General features: G+C 38.8%; 1 protein-coding gene across 1 annotated transcript; it reads right to left on the reverse strand.

The window, feature by feature from the left end:
- Positions 1 to 697: 697 nt before the first annotated feature.
- Positions 698 to 27627, reverse strand: WDR92 (WD repeat domain 92). Its single transcript, XM_025354141.1, has 8 exons — positions 27334 to 27627; positions 18133 to 18233; positions 15344 to 15474; positions 12157 to 12258; positions 9251 to 9366; positions 7815 to 7949; positions 5216 to 5313; positions 698 to 1955 (listed from the first exon to the last, which is right to left on the reverse strand). The coding sequence occupies exons 1-8, from the start codon at positions 27514 to 27516 to the stop codon at positions 1748 to 1750; spliced, it is 1074 nt and encodes a 357-aa protein (XP_025209926.1). The 5' UTR covers positions 27517 to 27627; the 3' UTR covers positions 698 to 1747.
- Positions 27628 to 27796: the final 169 nt, after the last annotated feature.

Below are 27796 nucleotides of genomic sequence, written 5' to 3' on the forward strand. Positions count from 1 at the left end.
CAGAGGTTGCAGTAAGCCAAGATCGTGACATTGCACTCCCGCCTGGGCAACAGAGCAAGACTCCATCTCAAAAAAAAAAAAAAAAAAAGGAAACAACAACAAAAAAATGCTTAATTTTCTCAACTTAATATTCCAAACAAGTGACTCTCCATGATCACTTGAAATCACATACATTTTACATATTATGAATGTTTTAGTTGGCTCCGTTTTCTTGAATGGCATAGCATCAGTGGTATCGATGACATCTTAGATTTCATAAAATACAGGTATTTATTGTTGTTGACTCTATTACCAAATACAAGTGTTCTAAGAGAGATTTCTGTGAAGTTTCCTTTTTTACATTGCAAATTTTAAAAAAACCTGCAGATATAAGCTTTTTTAAAGTTCAATTTAATTTTTATCTTCATAATTATATCCACAGCATTATTCTATAAAACACTGGGAAACTAAAAAAAAAAAAAAAACCTTAATTTTCTTAATATTTCAAATAAGTGACTCTCCATGATCCCCTGAAATCACATATATTTCACATATTATGAATGTTTTAGGTGGCTGAATTCTCTTCAGTGGAGGTGTGGGAGGGTAGGCTTAATGAAAGTGTGATAAAGTCAATAATTCCAAAGGCTTAAAGATAAGGTGAACATTAAAGAAACAAAGTGAATTAACTACTAATTAAGCATTTATAAAGCAAAATGATGTGACAATCTTAACTTTATTACTACTGTTAAGGTAACAGAATCAAAGCTTCCGTAGATCTCAAAAACAAGTTTATTCATAAAATGCATTTTTAAAGTATGACCAAAAATAAGACTACAAAACCCCTACAATCTTGTACATTTCACCACCACTTACCACAGTCAATAACCAAAAGTCTCACCAATTCAATTCCTGTATTTTAAGTAAAAAAGAGCTTTATAAATCATAGCATTTTGTTTTATGAATTAAATTGCTGAAAAGTTACCCAAATCTAGACCAACCGTGCCATTTTGAGAGAGATATATATATATATATATATATATTTTTAAGACAGAGTCTCACTCTGTCGCCAGGGCTGGAGTGCAGTGGTGCGATTTCGGCTCACTGCAACCTCCACCTCCCGGAGTAGCTGGGATTACAGGCGCCCGCCACTATGCCCAGCTAATTTTTTGTATTTTTAGTAGAGATAGGGTTTCATCATGTTGGCCAGGCTGGTCTCGAATTACTGACCTCGTGATTCGCCCGCCTAAGCCTCCCAAAGTGCTGGAATTACAGGCGTGAGCTACCATGCCTGGCCCACCATTTTGATATTTTATACAATAATATTATGTCCAGAAACTTACTGACACTGAAATCTCTCAAAATGTATTTCTGAAGGTTAATTCCGTTTTTCCAAGGCAAACTCTTTTAAACCAAATGAAATGACTCCCACCACAACATTATAGACACTAAAACATAACACAAGCATAAAGATCAAATATGGAACTTCACGGACACAGAACAAATCTGAAATATGTTTAATTATAGACAACTATTGACTTAGAAATGGAAGGGAGAAGAAAAGCACTGGCCCTGGAGACAGTTTACTCCGTGCTTCTGATACCCACGCGCAGCAGCAAGCAAGTTGGCAAGCACGCCCCAGGAGAGGCTGGAGGCTGGCCCAGGGGCTTGTGTCTGGGGGCTTTTGTCATCAGCCAAATCCAGCTTTGTTCAATGAGGGTCAGAGGATTCCAGAACCTATCTTAAATTCTGTGAGTCCAAAGTCTTGAAGTCAAATTTTATGGAGTTTCGTAACGATTAGTACTCTCACCGTTTGGTCAAATGAACTACAGACGCAAAGACCCCTTTTATCTGGACTCCAATCCAAACTTGAAATGGGCTGGGTGGACAACGTAACATTCTGCAGAAGGCTTACAGAACCTGCGACTCCCATCTCTATTCCCTCAGAATCTTTCTTTGACCGCTGAATAGGGTATTCACTGAAAACAAGATCAAAGTAAGAGCGCATAAATCTTAGCTTTCACCATTTTATTTCTACACATACACTTCAATGACTCTATTTCTCAGTTGGTTACTGGGACTAATAAATACTTACAGAATCTTTCTAATACTGAGTTGTTTGCAAATAAAGAGACAATTTCAACCTCAATCCTATCCCCAAAACATGTCATAAAAAGGGTTATTAGTTCTACTAAAAACTTCTAAAAGTCATTTCTGTTCAACATGTATCTATGTTTTCTCTTTTAATATGAAAGTTCTAGGTTGATCTAGGATTCTTTAATACATTTACTTGGTACTTTTGATAACCTTTGATTTATTGTAATTTTCCTCCAGATTTAGATTGCTGGATATCACAGGCAAACAATGTGCAAAGGCAATGGCTGTGAGTAACATTTGCAGAACTTCATCTAAACACTTCCAGAATGAAAAACATGCCAGCTTCTAACCCCCAAGCTCCGTTACACAGACCCAAGCCTAAGGACCTTTTGTATACCACTTCTATGGGAAGGCGTCACAGAGTGGAGATGTTAGACCTAAATGTCATTGTTTCCAACAAGAAAAAAGTGGTTCTGAGAACATTTGATTTTTTTCAGCTGAAAATATAAATTGATATGGTAAGAGAAGCAGAAGGTTAAAGTCATAAATCCCATCTGGTCTAGATTGGAAAAGGGGAAGGAAAACACTCCTCCCCAGTGGAGATGTGCTCCTGATAAAATACAGAAGCATCACTCCCCGACGGCCTTTTAAAACCTCCTAGTATCAATTATGACAGCATCTTTATTTCATAAATGCTGGCAAAGGCCAAGAACGTAAGAAGCACAAAGCCAATCAGAAGCAAAATGGAAATGGAAGAAGAATCTACAGGTAGATGATCTACTATTTTCTCTTCCTCTCAAACCCTACAAATCATTTTTGATGAAAAGAAAGAAAACATTCAGATGAATAAACGGTTTAAATACAGACGTCTTTCACGTATCTCTTGGCAAAGGCTGCAGTTATTTAGTATTCAAAAGATAACATAAAGATTTTTAAAAACTTTCCATATTACCTGTTGAAGTTTTAAAAGAATATGTGTATGTGATTCAAATAATACTCAAAAAAAAAAAAAACAAAACAGCATGTTGAAGTTATTCAAAAAACAAGTCATGAATAACTAGATGATTTCTTCTAGGAGCTGTTGGTTCAGCGGCCAATAAATATTTACAATTTAATTGCATTACTACCAAGACAGACTGGCAAATGAAAATAAAGCTAAATATCATTGTACTTAAACCAATTCCCTTTGCTGGTACAATACTTGACAGTAAAACTCCAAACCGATTTGAAGATTAGACTGCACATCTGTCCTGGTTAAGTGTAAAGTTTACATTGCACTAAACTTCAAATTTGCATACAGACCTAACTTTACCGACAGAACGAAATCCACTGTAGTAAAAACTTCCAGCTGCAAAAGTGTTTGTGTGTCTTATGGAATACAAATCCACGTGTGGATTACAAAGAAAACTGGAACTATTTCTTCAAGTAAGCAGCCTAAAGATTTGGTCACCAAGTAAAATAGTGATGTGCCACCACATGGCTTCACTAAGGGGACTGGCAGAGCCTAACGTGGGGAGGAGACCGGGGTGGAAGAATCAGGGAAGAACAACGGGCAAAGGTGCTAGAAGAAGGGAAAGTAGCAAGTGATCGGTCTACCCCACATTCTCCCAGAACGCCTCAAACTTTTCCTCTGCTTTTCACTCACAGAAACCATACTGTTTGTGTGTTTTTTGAGACAGAAAAAATCTCTGTTGCTCTGTCTCACTCTGTCGCCCAGGCTGGAGTGCAGTGGTGTGATCTCGACTCACTGAGACCTCCACCTCCCAGATTCAGGCAACTCTCGTGCCTCAGCCTCCCGAGTAGCTGGGATTACAGACGTGCGCCACCACGCCCAGCTAATTCTTGTATTTTTCGTAGAGACAGAGTTTTGCCATAACCATACTGTTTTGATCTACAGCGTTCACCCTGGCCAGGTGCGGTGGTTCATGCCTGTAATCCCAGTACTTTGGGAGGCCGAGGCGGGTGGATCACCTGAGGTCAGGAGTTCGGGACCAGCCTGGCCAACATGGTGAAACCCGTCTCTACTAAAAATATAAAAATTAGCTGGGCATGGTAGTGGGCACCTGTAATCCCAGCTAATCGGGAGGCTGAGGCAGGAGAATCGCTTGAACCTGGAGGTGGAGGCTGCAGTGAGATGAGATCATGCCACTGCACTCCAGCCTGGGCAACAGAGCAAGACTCTGTCAGAAAATATAAAATAAAGCATTCACTCTGGTTTTTTGTCAGTGGTATCCCTGCACACAGTACTTAAACAAGTACTTTCCAACTGTAGCCCTGTTTTTCAGAACCCCTTCCAGCTTCTCAAAGGAGCTAATAGAGAAGAATTTTATAAATGTGAAAGTCCCAGATATATTGAGGATGGTGTTTTTCTTCTTACATTATTAATGAAACTTTATTTTTGAAAGATCCTTCATTTATAGGCTTGCTATTTTTTCCGAGTGATGTTTAAGAAAGATATAATTTTTCCCCTCCAAGTACATATTGCTTAGCTAATAAAGTATTCAGAAATACCATTAACTCACAATTTTTATCAGATCTTTAATTTTTGTTTTGTTTTGCTTTTTCTCCTTTTCACAGGCCAACCCTGAGCAAGTATATCAGACCTTTGAAATGATCTAGTATCTACGATGTTAGCGCCCTTGGGATTCAGAGAGCAGCATGCACAGTAAAGCATTCACCATAACTCACCCAGCCTAGATATGCAGAAAGCAAACTCAGTGATAACGTCTTTCCTGAAGACCAGTCAGGAGCCTCAGGCTCTGTTGGGGTCTATCACAATGATGTTATCTAAATTTAGGCAAGGAACCTTTTCCCCATCTTTTAGAGGCAGTGAGTGTTCTAATCACTTCAAGATAATATCTGATAAAAGTCTTGGGCGAACTTTTACGTACTTAGAAGACACAACTAAAATTATAAATAGACTTAATGTATCAAAAGAAGATTAGTGTACACTTTACTAAATGTAAAGTGTATTCATACAAAATGCTTAGAAAACAAGTTATGTAATACCATGAAATTTTAAATCATATCAAAATGAACTAAGTCAAAGCAGGGAAAAAAAAAAAGACAAAAAAGTTCAATCTAATCCTACTTTACACCCACAGGTAACTTTAAAAGGAGCAGTGTGCACTGGCAGACTTACTACTTCCAGAGGTGAAGGCCGCCGGCGCCTCCGGCTGTCAGAAACAGCTCCCTGTTCTGTGGCAGGTGTCGGACCTGCCACACAGTAGATTTATGAGCCTAAACAGAACAAGAGGCACACAACTGGTTTATATGCTAAATGGTGCCCTGGAAGAGAAACTCTGCAAATAAAGAACTTTTACTACTATAATTTCAACGGTTATAAAAGTAATTAAGGTTATTTTCTGGCACGCTTCTTTATAATGGCTACAGAGATTTATAGGAGCACGTAAGAAATTAGAAAAAGCATCATTTTTCTTTATTGCTTTATGAAACAAAGTTCTACTGCATTTTTAAAAAGACAGGTATTAAAGTTAAAGTCCATTTAAGTTTACAGTACCAAATACATTATGAATAGATTTTACATATGTAAATACCTCTAGTTCATTCTGAGGGGGAAAACACTCAAAATATAAAAATATATACTTTTGTTTATATATACAAAAAATGTGGACTGAATTTTTAAAAATGCACTTTGATTCTGAGAACAGTTTGAAGTTCACAGCAAAACTCAGCAATAAGTATAGCGTTCTTATAGACTGAATTTTAACTAAAATTTATAGACTGAATTTTAACTAACAGCTCCCAGAGTCTTATTTTCAATGTATTGCCATTGACCTGTCCAGTCTTCAAAATACGGACCATGAGGACTTATAGACAATGTTTATGGTCATAATAAACTAAGGTCTTTATCATTCACATTAGACTAAAGACTAAAAACCAGCAGCTAGAAGGTTAACAGTTTGTTAGCACCTCAATAGCAACCCCTAAATCCATCCTGGCAATACTGCATTAACTGGGGGGAATTTAGGAGACAGAGAGAGACAGAGGGAGGGAGAGAAAGGAGGTGGGAGGGAATGAATGACTGCTGCTTTGTAGAAGCAGCGGGGCTGGCTATTGTGGAACACCACATTTTAGTGAGTGACTAGTCTTGACCTTTGATTTCAATAGTCTTTTGAGAGAATTACCATTAGCTGATAAAGACTCATATCTCAAAACACATACTTTAAGTGTGTAACGGTCTCCCAGTGATTAGGTTCAAGCTGTTGAGACATTTTATTTTGTAGCTTAAGCTTCTCTTCTTCTTCAGGAAGTTGAGAAAAACACAAAAAGAGGGGAAATGACCTCTTAAAATATACCAGAGTCATCTATTTGGCAGATTTAGCAATTACTGGGTTAACTAAATATAAGTTTAAAAAACTGGGCCAGGTATAGTGGCTCACGCCTATAATCCCAGCACTTTGGGAGGCTGAGGTGGATCACTTGAGGTCAGGTTTCAAGTCCAGACTGGGCAACACAGCAAGACTCTGTCTCTATGAAAAAAAAAAAAATTTCTAATTAGCCAGATGCGGTGGCGTGTGCCTATACTCCCAGCAACTTGGGAGCCTGAGGCAGGAGGATCACTTGAGCCCAGGACTGCAGTGAGCCATAATCATGCCACTGCACACCAGCCTGGGTAAGAGGGCAAGATTCTGTCTCCAAAAAGAAAAAAAAAAAAAAAAGCCAAACAAACAAAATAAAAAATTGGAGATGACACTATTATTTATAGATAATGATATATGTGTTGCAAATTATACATGTAACAGTTTAGTAAAGTGATCTATGTTGTTGATAGATATTTAATATATTCTGAAATGACAAAAGCAAACCAATACTTTATAATTATCTTGTTAAGAATTTCGTTTTCATAAGGCAGTGACAATAATTTACACACAATAATAATAATGAGACAAATAGGAAGGTTCAAGAAATCCTAACTGAATCCACAGGAGAGAGAGAAGCAAGGGAGTAAATTCTTACTTCATGAGCAACTTGTATATTTTAATCTTATGGAAACAAGGAATCCATAATTGATATTTCTTTCCTTTTATACTTTAGGAAGCTCAAATCACATTTCCAATCCATTTCTTGTGAATGACAGGACCTTTTTGCATGAATTTTCTGTAATGCCCCCAGTCCAGAAACTATCTTTTTTTTAAACCAGTATTTTCCTTTTGCCCTGCTTTCCTCATCTATTGGTCTAATGCTGTAATACCATATTTCCCTCTCAGCTACCTCAAATGCAAGGCAAAGTTAAGTAAGTAAATAAAATATTTTTGAACATCTACTATAATCACAGTACTCAGTGCTTTCAATAATTTCATTTAATATAGCAAACTGGAATATAAAATAAAATGCAATGACATCATGTACATATAGTTATATTTTGAAAAATATATAACCAGGTATTAGCACAAGTATTATATATTTATTAGGAAACACGAGGATGGGTTTTGTTGATCAAATTCCTATTATCAGCTAGGTTTCTTCTAATTGCCCCTAAACTACAAAATAAGATTCCTACCTAACTGAGATCTTTATTATAATCAAGAAGTCTAAAGTTGATAAACTTTGGGGAAGTACTCTTTGCACAGAAAAACTTGTCAAGATCTCACAGGAATATATCAAAAATAGCTCCCCTCACATAAAGACCTGGAAGAAACCTTGGTGACTAATTCTACTTATCAGTCTAAGCCAAGCTATCATTCTTCTTCATATAAAGACATTTCCCTCATATTTACCTTTTCTGAAACAGAGGCAAAACCTTTGGTTGGATGCTGTGTTCTCATGTCAAAAACATGGAACTTTCCTTCCAGAGATGTGGCTACTAACTTATTCATACTTATGTCTTTTCTGTCAAACTCCAAGCTACATACCTGAAAACAGAGAATATTTATTATTGGTAGTCTCACCAGTATTAACTCAGGAGGCTCTTTTAAACTAAGTAAAACAGCTTTAAAATGGTCAGATAATGTGAAACAACAATCATTTTCTCTTTTAACTTTTACCATAAAAATTTTTTTCCAGCCGGGCGTGGTGGCTCATGCCTGTAATCCTAACACGTTGGGAAGCCAAGGCAGGTGGATCATGAGGTCAGGAGATCAAGACCAGCCTGGCCAACATGGTGAAACCCTGTCTCTACTAAAAATACAAAAATTAGCTGGGCATGGTGGCGTGTGCCTGTAGTCCCAGCTACTTGGGAGGCTGAGGCAGGAGAATCGCTTGAACCTGGGAGGCGGAGGTTACAGTGAGCTGAGATCACGCCCTTGCCCTCTAGCCTGGGTGACAGAGTAAGACTCCATCTCAAAAAAAAATCCTTTTTTTTTGGCCAGGCATGGTGGCTCACACCTGTAATCCCAGCACTTTGGGAGGCTGAGGAGGGCGGATCACGAGGTCAGGAGATTGAGACCATCCTGGCTAACACGATGAAACCCCATTTCTACTAAAAAATATGAAAAATTAGCCGGGCGTGGTGACAGGCACCTGTAGTCTCAGCTACTTGGGAGGCTGAGGCAGGAGAATGGCGTGAACCTGGGAGGCAGAGCTTGCAGTGAGCCGAGATCGCGCCACTGCACTCCAGCCTGGGAGACACAGTGAGACTCCGTCTCAAAAAAAAAAAAAAAAAAAAAAAAAAAAGAAAAAACCATTTTTTTTTTCCATTAGTAAGATCAACAAAACTATCTTGGGTTCCCATGCTCAGTGAATGCCTTTGGGGAATCATTATTTAACTTTTTATGTTATTTAACAGTTAAGTAAAGGCTGACAGTAGAAAACAGGAGGAAACCACAATCTTTGCTAAAGGTGTACAACTGAGGAACCAAAAATCTGAGCTGGGGAGGTGACTACTGTTTCAGGCTTTCTGTATTGGCATAAAAAGGCCTTTTACTTGCTTATTTTGAAATCTTAGTACATGGCCCACAGGGGTCTGCAGACAGGCTGAAGGGGCTGGTGACTCCCCCAACATTGTACATACCACATGTGGGTGTGAGCTCATTTTCTGAAGAGAGGATTCAGGATTTTCATTAGATTCTCAAACGAGTTTGGCCCCAAAAAGTTAAGAACCATTGGCAGAGGCGTTGACTGAGATGAGTTACTAGAGGTGTCTTCCTTTTGTAGTAATTCAGAGGTGAATGGAAACATGCGCAGAGAAACCAAAAAGCATCAGAATGTACTTTACCCCATTTTTGATGTTTGTCTCCCACCGTAATGCCATATTTCTGAGATCAAATAGTTTGATATCCCCATTGTCATAACCAGCACAAACAACACGTTCTTCTTGATTATAAGCATTGCCTGGAAATCAAAATACAACATTTCACATCCTTATAAATGCATTCATATAAAGGTTGCTTAAAAAAATCTTATGAAACTATACATATAGCTTATACTAAATCAGATTTTAAAAATCACGCTGGATAGAATCCCACCTTATCAATCCTGACAGGACATCAAGATTATTAATGTGGTTTCCAATAGTTTTTTGGTTTGTTTAAATCTCTCATAAGAGTTTGGATATTTGTCCCCCCAAATCTCATGCTGATGTAAGATCCTCAATGTCAGAGGTGGGGCCTGATGGGAGGTGCTGGGTCATGGGGCTGGATCCCTCGTGAATGGCTCAGTGCAGTCTTTGTGGTAATGAGTTTTCACTCTTCTAGTTCATGAGAGGTCTGGTTGTTCAAGAGTCTGGCGCCTCCCTCCTCCCCTCTCTCTTGCTCCCTCTCTCGCCATGTGACATGACTGCTCCCCTTTTGCCTTCTGCCATGAGCAGACACTTCCGAGGTCTCACCAGAAGCAGATACTGGCACCATGCTTCTTGTATACTCTTGCAGAACCATGAGCCAAATAAACCTCTTTTCTTTATAAACTACCCAGTCTCAGGTATTCCTTTATAGCAATAAAGGAATTCAATGCAAAACGGACTAATATAAGCTCATTCACTGTAATTCCATACTGAAAGGATATGTGAAAGCGTTTATTGAATTCAATTTAAAGAAAATGTTTTATAGGAGATGGAGACCATCCTGGCTAACACAGTGAAACCCCATCTCTACTTAAAATAAAAAAAAGTTAGCTGGGCGTGATAGCGGGTGCCTGTAGTCCCAGCTGCTCGGGATGCTGAGGCAGGAGAATGGCGTGAACCCGGGAGGCGGAGCTTGCAGTGAGCCGAGATCGCGCCACTGCACTCCAGCCTGGGCGACAGAGCCAGACTCCGTCTCAAAAAAAAAAAAAATGCTTTATAGTATATCTGCAAAGGCTAGCAGGCCAACTATAACTCAAACACAAAGGGGTCTCGGAGAATAAACACAGTTATACTTCTGTTGCTTTCTTGGCAGTAACTATATTTGAACGCAAACAGAAATTTTAAAACTAATTTATCTTGAAAAATGCTGTTCTGGTGTGATCCCATCTTTCCAAGGAAATCTGAAAATAAGCTGTAGCACACTGTAACATATTTTTAGTAGTGTGGATGATCATACCTGAAGTAAGTTTATAATCTGTAGTTAAACTCATCCTCCTGGAATTCAAGGATTTTTTTCCAAGTACCTCTTGCTGAGGAAAGAGTGTTAAGTGAGAAGGAGGCCCCTGTCACTGTGCTAGGCTATCTGGGCATCCTGTCCCCAAGCTTTCATTCTCTACTGCCTCTAACTTCGTTTTTCTCATAAACTCCAGCCCTGCATTTCCACTGTGGGCCCCACCTAGATGGTACGCCATCATCTTAAACTCATGATGTCCCAAAATGACCTTACCATTTTCCTTTACAAATTATCCCACCCCTTGTATAATAACATCATTCACCCCACAATCAGCCTGAAAACTCAGTCATCTTGGACATAATCCTTTTCTTTGTTCTTCATATCCAAAAAAATTCCCCAATTCTATGTATTCTGCATAATATTATCTTCTGAATCATCCACTCTGCTCCCTTCTCAGTGCTTGTAACTTAGGTCTTCCCTGGAATACTGCCAAGAGCTCTTGAACTCATATTCTCTGTGCCACCCATCACTCCCGCTAAATACCATTAGTTCATTGTCCTAAAGCTCGGATTTCATCTCCTCCTTGCAAAAACCATCAAAAACTTAGAACGATCTTCAGGCCATCCTAACACCTCTGGCCATTGTCCTGAGCCATCTCTAAGGATATTCCTACTATTATTCTCTTCTACCATCAGCCCGCCCTATCCACGGGTTCTGCATCTATAGGCAACCAACCATGGATCGAAAATATTTGGAAAAAAATTCGCATCTACACTAAAAATGTACAGACTTCTTGTGCTTGTCATTATTCCCTAAACAATACAACAATGATTGATGCAACATTTACATCATATTAGGTATTATAAGTAATCCAGAGGTGATTTAAAGTATACGGGAGGATGTGTTAAACCATTCATGAGAACTCTGCCCCCATTCATCTCCTCCCACGAGGCCCCACCTCCAACAGTGGGGATTACAATTCGACATGAGATTTGGTGGGGACATAGATCCAAACCATATCAAAGGGCAAATGTCAATTAGTCTTACAAAATCAATATTCATTTTAAGTAAATTAATAAAGGAACACAGTTATCAAAATTTATAAGAAATAACTTTGCAATGGCAAACTATTTTCTGGAAAATAAACATACTCTGTACACAGTGTAATGTATGATTTGTTAGGTTACCGTTTGCATCTGAGGCTTGGTTTATCCCCTTTAATGGTGTCTGATTTTAAATTAGGTCACTATTATCTAATTAAACAGAAACACATAATAATAAGCACAATTTTCAGCACTTTACATGTAATTAACTCATTGAATCTTCATGACGACACAACTAAGTAAATTCTATTATTAATTCCATTTTATAAATGAAACAACCAAGGAACAGATAACTTTGGTAACTTGCTCCAGGCCCCACAGCCAATATACTTATTGCAGGTGAGAATTCAAATCCAGGATCCAGAGGCTGACATTAACCACCATGTATATTTGCCTCAGTAAATAATCCACAAAACAGACTATAAAGAGACTAGTGTGAAATTTCTTGCAGGATCGTGCTTTTTACCATCTGATAATTCAAATGCAAGAATTCTTCAATAATTTACCAAATGCCACAGTCCAACAGTCTCTCTTGTTTTCTCCTTGTACAGGTTCCATATTAGCAACAGGATCATCTTTTTGCCTTGGGTCCCATACCTTCACAGTTCCTGCCATGCATAAAAGTAAGTTGGCAAAAATTCAAAAGTGAATGATCATGTTTCTTTTCTACATTGTTCTTCTATGGTTTCCTATGTACATGGCAATATGACAGATGTTATGGCATCTGAAAATATCCACATTGTTCTGACTTCTAATTGGGTAAGTTTTATTTAATATCAGAGATATCACCCATATGTGACTATCTGGCTTGGTTTCCAAATTAATAGACACACAGAAAAGCCAACAAGTGTTCCTAAGTTATCTACAAATGATGATTGACAAGGCAAATGTGAATGTTACGTAATTCAAATCATGAGCCTAAAACAAATGTGTTATTTATTAGAGAAAATACCAGTGTTGTTTTCATTTTTACTTTTTTCCTTACTACCCATTTAACCATCGGCATGAATACACTCTAATTTTGAATTAATGGTTTCTTATGTTGTGAGTTCTAGAATACTATTTCTTTTCTTTTTTTTGAGATGGAGTCTCACTCTGTCACCCAGGAGTGCAACGGCATGATCTTGGCTCACTGCAACCTCCGCCTCCCAGGTGCAAGCGATTCTCTATCCTCAGTCTCCCGAGTAGCTGGGACTACAGGCACCCACCACCATGCCCAGCTAAATTTTGTATTTTTTTAGTAGAGATGGGGTTTTGCCATGTTGGCCAGGCTGGTCTCAAACTCCTGACCTCAGGTGATCCACCTGCCTCGGCCTCCCAAAGTGCTGAGATTACAGGCATGAGCCACTGTGCCTGGTCTAGAATACTATTTCATATACAATTAAGTTTAATTTTCCTGTGGCAATGGTGAAGAGGAAAATGTTAAATAAAACTAACAAATTCTCAATTTAATTTCAACCCCCTCGTTTTAATTCATGTTATGGGACTACTTACTAAAATAGTGTCACTACCTACAAGAAATGCAAATGCATGTAATAAAATGGCTAAAAGGCAAGTACCTGAGAGAGAATAAGAAAAGGGCAAAAAAAAAAAAAAAAAAAAAATCCTTAAAAGGAAAATAACTCAGGAAAGGTGGAGGTACAACATTAGATTTACCTCCAGGGATAAAATAAAGATCATTAAGAGGCTGCTTGACTTTAATATTTATTTATTTAGAGACAGGGTCTTGCTCTGTCACCCAGGATGGAGTGCAGTCATGCGATCATGGTTCACTGCAGCCTCGACCTCCTGGGTCCAAGTGATCCTCCTACCTCAGCCTCCCAAGTAGCTGGGACTATACCACCATGCCTGGCTAATTTTTAAAGTTTTTGTAAAGATGGCATCTCCCTATGTTGCCCAAGCTGGTTTCGAGTGATCTTCCCACCTCAGCCTCCCAAGTGCTGGGATTACAGAGATGAGTCACTGCACCCAGCAAAAGCCTGTTTAAAAAAAAAAAAAAAAAAACCCATATATAGAGATAAGAGATTATCTTTCTCTACCGGATTTATACACATTGATAAGATTTATAGTAAGTTTGCAAAAGATAAATGAGCAAAGAACACAGAGTATTCATAAAACAAAATTAACTAGTAAATATAGAAAAAAACACAAATTGGAAAGGAATACCATTTTGTCTACAAAATAAGATAGAAAAAAAGAAAATCAACGCTAACAGGGTAGACTTGAAATCTACCTCATCTACTGTAGCTGACTATAAATAAGTACTTTGGAACGCTTGTCAGTAAATTTTAAACTTTTTTTTTTTTTTGAGACGGAGTCCCACTCTGTTGCCCAGGCTAGAGTGCAGTGGTGCAATCTCAGCTCACTTCAACCTCCCACTGCCAGGTTCAAGCAAAACTTGTGCCTCAGCCTCGTGAGTAGCTGGGATTACAGATGTGTGCCACCACACTGGCTAATTTTTGTATTTCAGTAGAGACAGGGTTTCGCTACATTGCCCAAGCTGGTCTCAAACTCCTGGTCTCAAGTTATCCGTACACTTCGGCCTCCCAAAGTTGTGGGATTATAGGCATGAATGACTGTACCTGGCCCAATACATTTTTTTAAAAATCATCAAATAAAATATGTTTATTCCAAAAGAGTTACTACATATGACAATACTCATTTACTCATTATTTTTAAGCCACTCTCATAAGACAACAAAAAAAGCAAACTGAAGGCTTATAGGGGAATGGTTAAGTATGGCCATATGATGGAATATTATATAGTCATTAAAATGATAACTGTGGAAACAGCAATATGTGCATATGACAAAACATTAAATGAAAAACGTTTCTAAGATACAAATTCATATTCACACTTATAACTATGCAAAATTATATATAAGACCTAAAAGAAAAAGAAAAATCTAATGGTTGTGGTAGTGTGGTAGACTGAATATTATTTTTTCCCTCTATACTCAATATTGCTTTTATGAGTAAAAAAAAATAAGTGATTTCTAAAACACAGCTGCTCTTGAGTACCTATTAGAAAATTATATCTCACTTTTCTTTTAAAGCAATTTCCTCATGGTCTTGAGCAGTCATTAAACAACTAGGCAAATCAATTATAATAGGTACCAAATTTCTCGTGTACCCCTCGTGAAGCAAAAACATTTCTGACTCTATTAAAGTCATGCAGTACCACTTTGGACACCAAAAGACCTGGCCCTTCCTTGTTGGTCACTGCAGGGTGGAAGAGCTGAGCTGGTGCCTTTGGAACTCTCCAGTGGATGGATCACAGAACTTCAGTTTTCAACCAGCTGTCAATATGACAATTTTCACAAGTACTAACTCTGCCTTTTAAAAAAAGAAAATGAAAAGCTGCCACCCACATTATATCGTCAGCTGCCTCAAAAGCCTGTAAAGACATTTTAAATCCTTCAGGGTTCAGAGGAAACCATCATTGTTAGTAGCTGAACCGGCTCAACACTAAAATAGTGGTAAGAAGTGCTATGAATCTATCTCCAAATACCCAAAAGTCTGAAACAATCGAGAGAGAAGCAATCAAACTTACCTGTTAAAAAAGTAGCAGCAAGACTGTTAGATTTAGGGAGTCAAGGTAACTGAAGGGGATTTTTACTCAGAGAGGACGTACTGCTGCATAGAGATTTCCATTAAAATAAATAAACAAAATACATAGAATACATGGACTCACCATCTCGGCTGCCGGTCACAATTTCAGGAGCTCCTTCTCCAATTCCTAGTCCACCTACGCCATCTATGGCATTTATAATTTCTTTATGGCCCTTTACAGAATATACTGGCATCTCTGGAGCTTCTAAATTCCTAAACAACAAACACAGCTTTTTACACCACATGTCCCAAACATTTAAGTCTGCTACTGAAATTCAAAAATACATATTACAGTTAGATTTTTGTATAGAAATTAAGGTTTTGCTATGAAGATAGTGTATACATTTATTTACACTTCTGAAATTTTCTCTCCATTTAGCTTCTTTCAAGTCCCCAATGAGAACTGTCATCATTCAACTTGAAATTCCAATCCTGAGCTCACTATACGTAGTGTTCAAAGACGATCTCTCCAAGACCCCCACAGATGAATTACCAGGTATGCTTGTTGATAAACATGGATTCAAGGGCTTCTCCTCAAACATAAGGAATCAGGATCTCAGATGGGTCCCCAAAACAATGACTGTGGTGCACTGAAGTCTGAAAAAATACTGCTTCAAATATACAGTAAAGCTCAGGGAGGTCAAGGCTGCAGTGAGCTGAGATCATGCCACTGCCTTCCTGCCTGGGTGACAGAGCAAGACCCTGTTTCAGGAAAAAAAAAAAGAAAAAGAAAAAGAAAAGAAAAGAAAAAACCACCATGTATCTGAGGACCTGGCTCTCAGGACAATTTTTTTCAATTCTGGGTTTTAGTGGCTGTTACAAAAATATGGGAAGTGAACAGAAGATGGACACCATTAGCTGGCCTTACTAAATCATCATACTCATTAGAATTCTTCCAAAGTAGGCCTCAGTAGTTGGATCTTATGACTGTTTTAAAGGATAAAATATGAGTAGTGTTTACTTTGTACACATTTCTTCCTTTATAAGGTACTATTTTCCCACTGAAGTCCACACTGATTTTCATCTATTGACATATTTTTCAGTGTGTCATCGTACAACAATATGTATTACTGAAAGACAGGCTGAAGTTCGTCTAATAGGTGAATTCACAGAAAGGCATTCAGGAAAGTATTGATTACCACAGTTGCACTATTGGGCAATGAATGGCTTGACTAGGTGATCCTCACACATTCCTTTTCTTGCCCATCTCCATTTCTCCCCTTCTTTTGCTTTTCTACTGGAACTTCTATTTATATTTCTCTTAATAATTTAGTTTTCAATAACTTACGGATATTTAAAATGAATGTGGCTATTCATGAAATATAATCCCAATTTATTATTGGGCCAAGATTTATTAGTAAAACCTTACTAATAAAAAATTTGTGGCCAGGTGCAGTGGTTCATGCCTGTAATCCCAGGACTTTGGGAGGCCAAGGTGAGTAGATCACCTGAGGTCAGGAGTTTGAGACCAGCCTGGCCAACATGGCAAAACTCTGTCTCTACTAAAAATGCAAAAAATTGTCAGGCGTGGTGGTGGGCACCTGTAATCCTAGCTACTCGGGAGGCTGAGGCAGGAGAATCACTTGAACCCGGGAGGTGGATGTTGCAGTAAGCCGAGATTGCATCACTATGCTCCAGCCTAGGCAACAGAGCGAGACTACATCTCAAAAACAAGAAAAATTTTTTGAGATATTTCAACCTAGTTTAGAAATTACATTTACCATCATTATGAACTAATCAAGAGATTAAACAAGATTGTGGTTCTACTTGAAATGACTGTTTCACTATTTTATAGACTTTAAAACATTATTTTTTAACATGAAATTATACGATTTATCATGAAAGTAAGTTGGTAATATCTGTACTATACTAGGAAACTATATTAGAAAGATGGTCAATGGTACTATTTAATATTTTGAATACTCTTGTGTTGAAATATATTTATTTTTTAAAATAGCATTCAAACTTGCCCCTCTCCCAGTATCTCTCAAAGCATATGACAAAGCATCTAAGAACTAACGAATACATGCTAATTTAATTATTAAGGAGTTAAAGCAAGGAGAAATTAAAATAGTTTCATTTTGTTTAATGTTATGATTCTAAGAGATAAATATGTTAAAGTAATGTAACTATAAAGTAGCAGGTTCTAAGTGAGACTCAAGAAAGTCATGTTAGAAAACATGATGCAGGAAAGATAGTTTTTCTAGAACACTCTAGAACTTTCTCCATAATATTTTAGAACACTGCTGTATACTATAAATGATTACAATAATAGATTTTCCTGCAAAGTAATTAAAAAGGAATTTCAATTCATTCCACTCTAAATAAGAAACAACTCTAGGTAAAATATGAAAAAGGCATTTGGCAGAATTGTGATTTTGCCCATTCAAAACAAGTTTATTTTGATTTGTTCAACAGATATGCTTCTAAAAAGTTGTGCTTAGATGTTAAAGCTTGAAAAAACAAACATTCTACAGTGCTAAATCTATTGCTGAAATATAAATAATTAATACCTACTTTTTCAATGTTATTCATGTGCATTTTTATATACTATATTTTTAAAGTTGGAGGGGGAATAGACCTGTATTTACAAATACATGGCATTAAATGCTAGCACCAAACAGTGTGTGTGAAAATAAGCATTGATAATATTATCCAAAATATCTAAAGAAAAATAGGTATTTTTAAATGGATTTTGAATATGAAATCTAGAAATATGTATTAAGAGAAAATTCTCATATTTTTATAGTTAAAATGGAACATATAAAGAAAGATTTTAAAATTAAAATTCTCTCTTTCAGAGAAAGAGTAATGAAACTATCAAATAAATTGCCTGTCTCATCTGTCTGAATACTGACTAAATCATCTTACCATATATGAAGGTTTCCACCAAAATCTCCAGTAGCTAAATATCTCTGCTGTAAAGATGTTGCACCAAATGTTCCACATTTAATAGGTTTGGCCTTTTCAATCTTGATAGAAAGGAGGAAGACAGGATATATTATTTATGTAAGCAGATATTTATAATCTATTAATATCATATTTATGGCTCTATTATGGCATTTAAATAAGACAATATAAAAGGCAATTAAAACATCTTCTGATGAAAATAATCATACACTTTTTCCTTTAGTCATTTTTCTTTAAAGTATGTAACTGTCAAAAAGAAAAAGTGTTAATTTGCCTTTCCTCTCCTCTCACTGAGACATTCAAATGCTGACAGCTCTACAATCTCTATTGCAGATATGAAAGTTTCAGCATTTCATGTGATATTCTTTAAGATCCTCAACAGAAATGAGAACATAATGAAGATATTATCTTTCCAGATGGTTATGGGAACAAAAATATTACGTGTCTCTTATAGTTTTCCCTGCAGAACCCTATAAACTAAAGATGTTTATGTCCCACTTTCTCTGGGGCCTTTTCAATGCAGAGAGATTTATAAACCTGTGTGTATCAAGGCACTACTATTGGTATGGATCAGCCAATCTTTTGAGGTTTCTTTACTTTAAAAGGCTACTGCTCCAAGTATCATATATAATCACATTAGTAAAACAATCATATACAAATATATTATTTAAGGTATGGGGCTTATGGAAATCAGGTGAAGAAGACTATGTAGCCAAAAAGGTCCTTGGAAAGGATCTAATACAATACTCTCCTGTCATAAAAGGAGACCAAAGCATACGGCTTTAGAGATTCGCCCACTCATACAACATTCAACATTTAATGGTTGCTACCACATGCAAGTCACTGAACTAGGCAAAAAACGATACAAAGATGAATGAGATTGGCCAGTCCCTCAAAAAGCTAACAACTCAAATATCAGTTCCCATCTGGTTCCTCCAAAATATACATATTCATTATACTACTCCTACACCTCCCTGGGTCTTCCATTCACCTTCTTTTACTTCCTGATGTTTCTGATTTCTCCACGGCCCCTCCCACCGCCAACTCTACCTGCCCAGGTCACTAAAGTCCCTCCTACAGTCTAACTGCTTTTCCTGCTGCCTTGGCTCCTGAGATCTCTGCAATCTGGAATTAGATGAGGCCACTGATGTCTGTCCCACACCACACTCTTGCCATATAACACTTCCCATTGACTGTCAGCCTCAATGGGGCAAAACTATCCCTCTTGGTCTCTAACAATTTTTACATTTTAAAATTCTTAATGTTTATAAAAGTAATACCTGCTCCCCATAAAAATTCAAACAAAACAAAAGGATGGAAGGAAAAAGTGAGTCCCTTTAACACTTTCCAGAAGTAATCCCCATCCTTCTAGATCTTCTACGTATTTACAAACACACACGCGTTTGTTTCAGTACAAGGCAAATCACAGCACACTGTCGTTTGATTTGTTTCACTTAACAATACATCTAGATAAACTTTATTCCTTTTGCAGGGTTCTCCAGTTTCCAGGACATCTCCCCTTGTAACTCTTCAGTTTTCATGCCTCCCAGGTTGGCCTGTTTCAAATAATTTTAAAAATAATTTCCCTGCCACTTTCAGTGTTTATCCAGGCATTTCCATATAGGTATACATACCAATTTCCACGAATAAAATAAAAGTCACTTAACACAAACTATAACAACTTTTTTCTCTGATTCAGAAGATACCATTATATGGCATAGGGCTTTGGAAACTCCCAGACTGTTGAACTTTCCTACTATTTGTGATCTGGATAAACTGGAGTTACTATGGCCAAGTCTAAAAGCATTCATACCCTCCTCAGAATTGTCTAGTAAATGAAATCAGTCATCTACGGTAACGTCTGTAAAACACCCTATTGATGAGAAGCACAGAACCACAGAATGTTTCTCTTTTTAATGCACAAGTGGTCTGAGATGGCATCAGTTATTCACTGCACCAGAAAATTAATACTCGTTTATTCCTATTTTCCCCCAATTTTATGAAAAAGAGTATCTTAAAATGGGGCAACACAGAAGATCAAAATTTTGTCAACTTAACAACACACACAGTTTCTAACTCCAATTTATGTTTTCCTCACCTTTCCCTTCTCCTCAGAGTACCTAAAAATATATTAATAGTGCTGGCCGGGCGCGGTGGCTCACGCCTGTAATCCCAGCACTTTAGGAGGCCGAGGCGGGCGGATCACGAGGTCAGGAGATCGAGACCATCCTGGCTAACACGGTGAAACCCCGTCTCTACTAAAAATACAAAAAACTAGCCGGGTGCGGTGGTGGGCGCCTGCAGTCCCAGCTACACAGGAGGCTGAGGCAGGAGAATGGCGTGAACCCGGGAGGCGGAGCTTGCAGTGAGATTGCGCCACTGCAGTCCAGCCTGGGCAACTGAGCGAGACTATTAGGGCATGATTTCTATGGTGAAATTAATTCAGAGTTCCAACCTACACCAACTGATGAAACAGCTATCCACCTCTCCCTCCCCTTGGTCTCACACTGAACCTGGGTCTTGCCAGCTCTAAGTCATTGATAATGGCTTCCATGTTCTGAGGCAGAGGGTGGAAGCAGACCCTCTGAGGTAAGAAGCTGGTAGTCCTGATGCACAGCAATGTGGTTCCAGGAGACAGGGGATTAGAAGCTGTGGAGAGCTTGCATCATCTATTGACCCAATTCTCTGGGAACATTTTTCTCAGAGAAGCACTGGGAAGACTGGTCACCCATTTTCTTCCCCCCAACCAGCTAAAGCATTCTGCTTCCCAGAATTCCACTGCTATCCCCTGAAACCTCTGATGAGGGTTTCTGTGCTTCCTAGGCCATGGAAGAGGTAAAAACTAACCTACACTCTTTGGTCCCTACAGTCTTCTAAAATTTTACGGTTGGTAATACAAAACTGGAAGCAAAAACTTTCCTCCCTGTTATTCTTTTACTTAACTTTCACTTTTAGACTCTGTAGACTAGAGAATCTCAAACTATACTCCTGGAACACACTGATCTTCTGTTACTAACATAATACATTAATTAGAAAACTCGCCAAGAACAAAAGCTGATGGATGTTTTTTTTTCAAATTTTAAAGTTTAAAAAAAAATAATTTTCTTAGCTTGCCTGGTAGAAAATACTAGCAAATGAACACCAGTTAAAAAAACTTGGACCATGCGCAATGGCTCATGCCTGTAATCTCAGCACTTTGGGAGGCCAAGGAGGATGGATCACTTGAGGTCAGGAGTTCAAGACCAGCCTGGCCAAAATGGCGAAACCCCATCTCTACTAAAAATACAAAAATTCGCCAGGCGTGGTGGTGGACACCTGTAATCCCAGCTACTGGGGAGGCTGAGGCAGGAGAACTGCTTGAACCCAGAGGGCGGAGGTTGCAGTAAGCCAAGAGCGCACCACCACTCTCCAGCCTGGGAGACAAAGAGAGATTCCGTTTCAAAAAATAAATAAAATAAAATAAAATAAAACAAATTAATAAAAATAAAAAACCTTGGAAGTGAAGACTTAAAAACTGTGTGGTTACTTGCGATGTAAAAATCAGAATATCTATATATATAGAGATATAGATATATAGATATAGATATATAGATATATGTATAGAGAGAGTCAGATTTTTCTGCTGAAAATCTCTTCCCTGTACAAAGATGGAACTGACTACTCCAATATTTTATGGTGTTCCAAAAACAGCACTGCAATGTACAGATTCTTTGACACCTGCACAAAAATATTTTATTCACGCAATTGTGTCCCCCTTTCTAAAATGTGAGCACCATGAGAGCAGAGCCTTGCCTAATTTTTTTAACGCATAGCAGGCACTCAACATTTGTTGAATGAAGGTATAAATGACCATCCATGAATCTCTCAGCCCTGAGACTAGGGACAGACAAACCAGGGCTGGAGTCCACTTTCTTTGTTCTCTCTTTTCTCCTACCATACTTTCACGTGCCAGAGTTCTGACAAACTGTTCAGTTTCTGGTGTCACTGACATGCAATCATGAAAATAGCGTCCATCTATTGAATACCTACATATCAGATATGTTTTAGATATTCTTCCAGTCTAGACCATCCCTTTTCTAATATATAGAACACTGCAAACTAAGTGTTCAGAACACCACTTTCAAGATGACAAAACAGGTTCAGAGGACTGAGTGACTTGCCTAAGGTCCCAAGAGCCAGGTAGAACCCAGGCTTTTTCTTTTAAACTAGGCTGCCTCCAGGTTTATATGCAAATCGATTAAATAAACATTTTATTATTGGAGTCCTCATTCTGTAAACCTGAGAGTTATTGGAAGTATCAAAGGAATGTTCCAATCTTGATTGCTGAGGTAAATGGTACAATGGCATGAATTAAACCTACTTTCAGATCTCTGTCCTTTGGTTTTTACCTTCATTCATGTCTTTACAAGATATAAGATATTATGCTTCCCTCATGTTCTTTGTTCTTTTCTTATATTAAAGAAACACAAAGATATTTATAGACACTAGTGGTCTGTTGTGTAAGAACCAAATTAAACTCAAATTGTACATCTTGAACATATTAAACGTATTAAAACTGATCAATTGTGTGCACTGAGGACTGCACTTTGCTCAGAAGGGCTGAGCTCTGTTGGCAAACGGACTTACAAAGTAGGCATGTTTCCTCTTTCCTCAGACATTTATGGAAATAATAATAATAGCTAAATTAACAGGACAAAGGTGAAGCTAATTTTTCATAGTTCACAAAAGGGTTCCCTCTTTGCCCTGATAGATAGTTTACCTACGGAAAAGAAAAGATGAAAATAAGTTAGTGCCAAATCAAAATTTTTCTTGCTAGAAAACTAACTGGCAAAAAAAAAAAAAGTTCTATCTTGCAAAAATTGTTCAACAAAGAAAATCTGTATATACTAACAATTTTTGCTATATGATACTGAAAATGGCCATCAATGATGGTCATAATTGACCTAGCTGTTCGTTTTCTTGCTATAAGAAGTTAAAATGATTAAAGAAGCTCAAGATCAATAATTTCTGTGTGAGCTATTTTTGTTCTGCATGTGGGTGGGTCTAGTACAGCTTGTCAGTACTTCCTCCTCCACATCCTGGCAATACTTAATTAACATTAAAAGATCTAGCCAACCAAATGCTAACAAGCAGTAAATTCAGTAGCACCGGGACTAAAAAAGCAGAATTTTATTAGCTTATTGCTTTTTTTTTAATATAAACATCTACAACTGTGATTCCATTTTTCAGGGCCATCCCTAGTCCATATGGTATCTTTGTGCCAATTAGAAAAAAGTTGCCCTTTAGAGGCTGATGAAGCCTCACACATGTAAGCCTTAATGAAAGAAAAAGAGCGTTTAACTCCCATTTGAGCACTCAGCCAGACACCTTTGTGTGGTGCAAAAAACTGCTCAACGGAACATGGAGGCCCTGCCCTCCATTCCTTATCTATCCTTTTAGAACTAAGATAAAGAAGACTTCGACAAAGACTGATATGCTTCCTTTACATCTTTTTTTCTTAGATGCACGCGCTTTGCAAGCTCCAAGTCAGTGATAAATTTAAAAAAAAAAAAAGAAAGATGCATGAGCTTTGGAGCACATGACTTAGGGGTAGCTCTACAATGATAAATCAAGTCTGTTTCCTAATATTATAATAAGTGACCCATCTAGTTCAATGGTTCTCAGCCCTGGGACTCATTAGAATCACCTCGCAGAAGTTTAAAAAAATTCTGATTTCTAAACCTTACTTAGATGCAATAAAGAGGTACCACTGCGTCAGAATGTCTAGGGGTGGGACCAAGGCACAAATGTTTTAAAACACACACACATACACACAAGCCACAAAATGCACTCAAATGATCCTGATGCACAGTAAGGAGTGGGAGTTACTGGAACAGTATTTAACCTATATTTTTAATCTTTTTTCCATTGCACCAGAGCAGCCAAATACAATGTAAGTTCTTTTTTGTTTTGGTTTGGTTTTTAGACAGAGTCTTCCTCTGTTGCCAGGCTGGAATGCAACGGCGGATCTCGGCTCACTGTAACTTCCGCCTCCCGGGTTCAAGTGATTCTCATGCCTCAGCCTCCTGAGTAGCTGGGATTACAGGCACGCACCACCATGCCTAGCTAATTTGAGATGGGGTTTCACCATGTTGGCCAGGATGGTCTCGCTCTCCTGACCTTGTGATCCACCCACCTCAGCCTCCCTTAGTGCTGAGATTACAGGCGTGAGCACTGCACCCGGCCCACTGTAGGTTCTAAAAGGTATTTCTGTATTAGTTGTACCCTCTTTTTGGACAGACAGTAGGCTCTTTAGAAGAAAGGACTCAACTTTTAAATATCTTTGGTCCTTGTTAAACACAGTACCTTGAAATAGTGTGTTCTCAGATCTAATTCATGGTAGAAAAAAAGATCTAAAGGATCCAGGTGAAAATACACTTAGTGGTTATTCCTGGCATTGAGATTATGGGTGATATTTTCTTCATTTTCCTATTTTCTAAATGTTCTATCATGAATACATATTACTTTTCCTGCAAAAGAAAATTATCTTTTTAAAATTTGCTGAAACTCCCCAGAGTCGCTACGAAAGACAAAGTACTCTATTCCACTTGATGGAGTAAGCGTAGTTTTGAAATACGTTCAAATCATATATTTTCATTTTATTATTTTTTGAGACAGAGTCTCTCTCTGTCACCCAGGGCGGAGTGCAGTGGTGCGAACATGGTAGCCTTGACCTCCTGGGCTCAAGAGATCCTCCCACCACAGCCTCCCAAGTAGCTGGGACTACAAGCTCGCATCACTATGCCCAGCTAATTTTTGTATTCTTTTTTATACAAAAAGTAGAGACAGGGTTTCGCCATGTTGCCCAGGTTGGTCTTGAATTCCTGGGCTCAAGCAATCCACCCCTCTGCCTCTCAAAGTGTTGAGATTGCAGGCATTAGCCACTGCACCAGGCCTGTTCTTATTTTAAAAAGTCACAAGTCTGAGCCCTGATCCTGCCACTGCACTCCATCCTAGGCAAGAGTGAGACCCTCTCTCAAAAAAAAAGAAAAAAGAAAAAAGAAAAACAATCATGTCCCATTTTTCTTTGAAAAAGGAATAAATGGCTAGGCGCGATGGCTCATCTCTGTAATCCCAGCACTTTGGGAGGCCGAGCTGAGTGGATCACCTGAGGTCAGAGTTCGAGACCAGCCTGACCAACATGGTGAAACCCCATCTCCACTAAAAATACAAAACAATTAGCTGGGCATGGTGGCAGGCGCCTGTAATCCCAGCTACTAGGGAGGCTGAGGCAGGAGAATCACTTGAACCTGGGAGGCAGAGGTTGCAGTGAGCCAAGATCACGCCACTGCACTCAAGCTTGGGTGACAGAGCAAGACTCTGTCTTAAAAAAAAAAGAAAGAAAGAAAAAGAAAGAGAAAAGAAAAAGGAATAAATCCTTTAAATGCTTTTTTTTTTAAATGGTGGTTCACACCTGATCCAGCACTTTGGGAGGCAGAGGCGGGAGGATGGTTTGAGCCCAGGAGTTCCAGGCTGCAATGAGCTATGACAGTACCACTGCACTCCAGACTGGGACAGAGCTACGCCATCTCTAAACAACAACAACAAAAAACAAAAACAACCCAAAATGCAATGTAAAGAAATTTTCCTTTGTGTAGAAATCAGGAAGGGCATCATACATTAGATAATCTGAACTGGACATTAGAATAGCAACAGGTAGCCAGGCTTGGTGGCTCACGCCTGTAATCCCAGTATTATGGGAGGCCGAGGCAGGCAGACTGCTTGAGCCCAGGAGTCGGAGACCAGCCTGGGCAACATGGCAAAACCCAATCTCGACCAAAAAAAAAAAAAAAAAGTACAAAATAATTAGGTGTGGTGGCACACACCTGTAGTCCTAGCTACTTGGGAGGCTGGGGTGGGAGGATTCCTTGAGCTGAGAAGGCGAAGGTTGCAGTGACAGTGAGCTGTGTTTGCACCACAGCACTCCGGGCTGGGTGACAGATTGAGACCCTGTCTCCAAAAAAAAAAAAAAAAAAGCCACTGGTTACCGGAAGCTAAGTGATGAACAATATAAGGAAAGGTAGAAAAGAATAAGCCATGTTTCATGTTTGTCATTCAGGGAAATTTAAAGCGGAATGGGGTCTTACATACTTTTTATTCTAGGCGTAACAGTCCAAATTGTATCCATCCTTTATCTACCAGTTTAATCCCTACCTCCTTCAAGCCGATTTTCTCCATAGATTTTGATCCCCAGAGTTCTTAACCTACCCTGCACTTGTAGTCTATTACAACTCTGATCTGACTACGACTGATCTTTTTTTTTTCAGGTAACCGAAATCAAGACTTTTTAAAAACTATAAACAGCTACAAAATGCTAGTTACTATCATTATTCTCTAATTCTTTCACTAGTAATCTTCAAAAAAAAACAAAAACAAAAAGTTGTAAACCTAATCTTTCCACACCCTGCTTAAATCCTTTCAATCGTGTCCCGTTTTTCTTAGAAAAAAGGCATAAATTCCTTTGAATGTCCTACAGATCTTGCAATGTCTGGTTCCTGCTTATCCCTCTAGTTTCTTAAGAGGATAAATTTCTTCCCATCACTGAGCTTCTGCATGTGCAGAAGCCCTGGAAACCGTGTCCTTTACTCCTAGTTTGGCCTAGTTAGCTCCCGCACATACCAAAATCTGTTTTCACTCATCCCAAACCTGTTTTCACTCTCACTGAACCGTAACCGTGTTCCTTTGTGTGAGACAACTCATCTCGGTTTGTACTTATGTATCGTTGCTTTGATTATTGAACTGAGTATCTCTCCCACTAGAAAACAAACTCCATGAGATCGGGGACATTGCCATTCACATGCCTAGGAATACCAGGCACTCAATTGATACCTGCCGAATGTGTTAGGTTGCCTCTTCCAACCACACCGCAGGCATCCTGGTGCCCGCTTTGGCTGGACTGCACTTGGGGTGGCAGGAGGGTTGGGCGCGGAGGAACTACCCCGCGGATGAGAAAGAGGTTTTAAATGGGAAACATTCCTCAGTCGGCGGTCAGCTTCTCTGGTCTCGCGCGGCTCAAGCCATGCTTTGGGGGACGCTGGACGAAGGCTCTGGCAAAGAGGAATGCAGACCCCAGGATCCGCACTCGCCCCCAACGGCAGTCCGGATCGTCGATCCGGCACCCACCTCTCGAAGCAGCTTCAGGTCCCCGTGCTGGATCTCGTACAGCTGAATGACGCCGGTGCCCCGTGCGAAGTTGCCCATGGTCACAAATTTGGCGCTGCAGGGCACCCATTTACAGTCAAACACCGTGTAGTTGAAGCCCTTCTGGATATGGGCGATGATCTGAGGCTTCTCGAAGGCCGACATGGTGCAGCCGATTTCAGTTCTGACAACCGCCACACCCAAAGCCCCCCAAAACGCTAACCTGGAAACCAGACTCCAAACATTGGCAATTTGTCCCTCCCGCTTTCCGTATTCTGCCCCAGATGCCCTAGGAAGTTGGCTGTAGTTATCTCTAGATAATGCCAGATGCGCTCTGGCGATCGCACAGAATGTTCCTTCACAACAGCACAAATTTCTTTATTGCGTTTACCCACTGCCTTTCGCACACATACATATTAGAGATTATAAAATGCTTGAGCTCGGA

Source organism: Theropithecus gelada, chromosome 13 (genome assembly GCF_003255815.1).
Source record: "Theropithecus gelada isolate Dixy chromosome 13, Tgel_1.0, whole genome shotgun sequence".
In the NCBI taxonomy this organism is placed as follows: domain Eukaryota; kingdom Metazoa; phylum Chordata; class Mammalia; order Primates; family Cercopithecidae; genus Theropithecus; species Theropithecus gelada.

What these genes read in the sequence shown, in the direction of transcription:
- WDR92 (XM_025354141.1), bottom strand. Translation starts at nt 27,516, where the DNA reads ATGTCGGCCTTCGAGAAGCCTCAGATCATCGCCCATATCCAGAAGGGC. An exon ending in TTGCCTCTGTTTCAGAAAAG is followed by an intron (nt 5,314 to 7,814) that starts GTAAATATGAGG and finishes TGTTCTGTTTAG; the next exon opens with GCTCATAAATCTACTGTGTG. An exon ending in GGCCTTCACCTCTGGAAGTA is followed by an intron (nt 1,956 to 5,215) that starts GTAAGTCTGCCA and finishes TCTTGTTTTCAG; the next exon opens with TGAATACCCTATTCAGCGGT.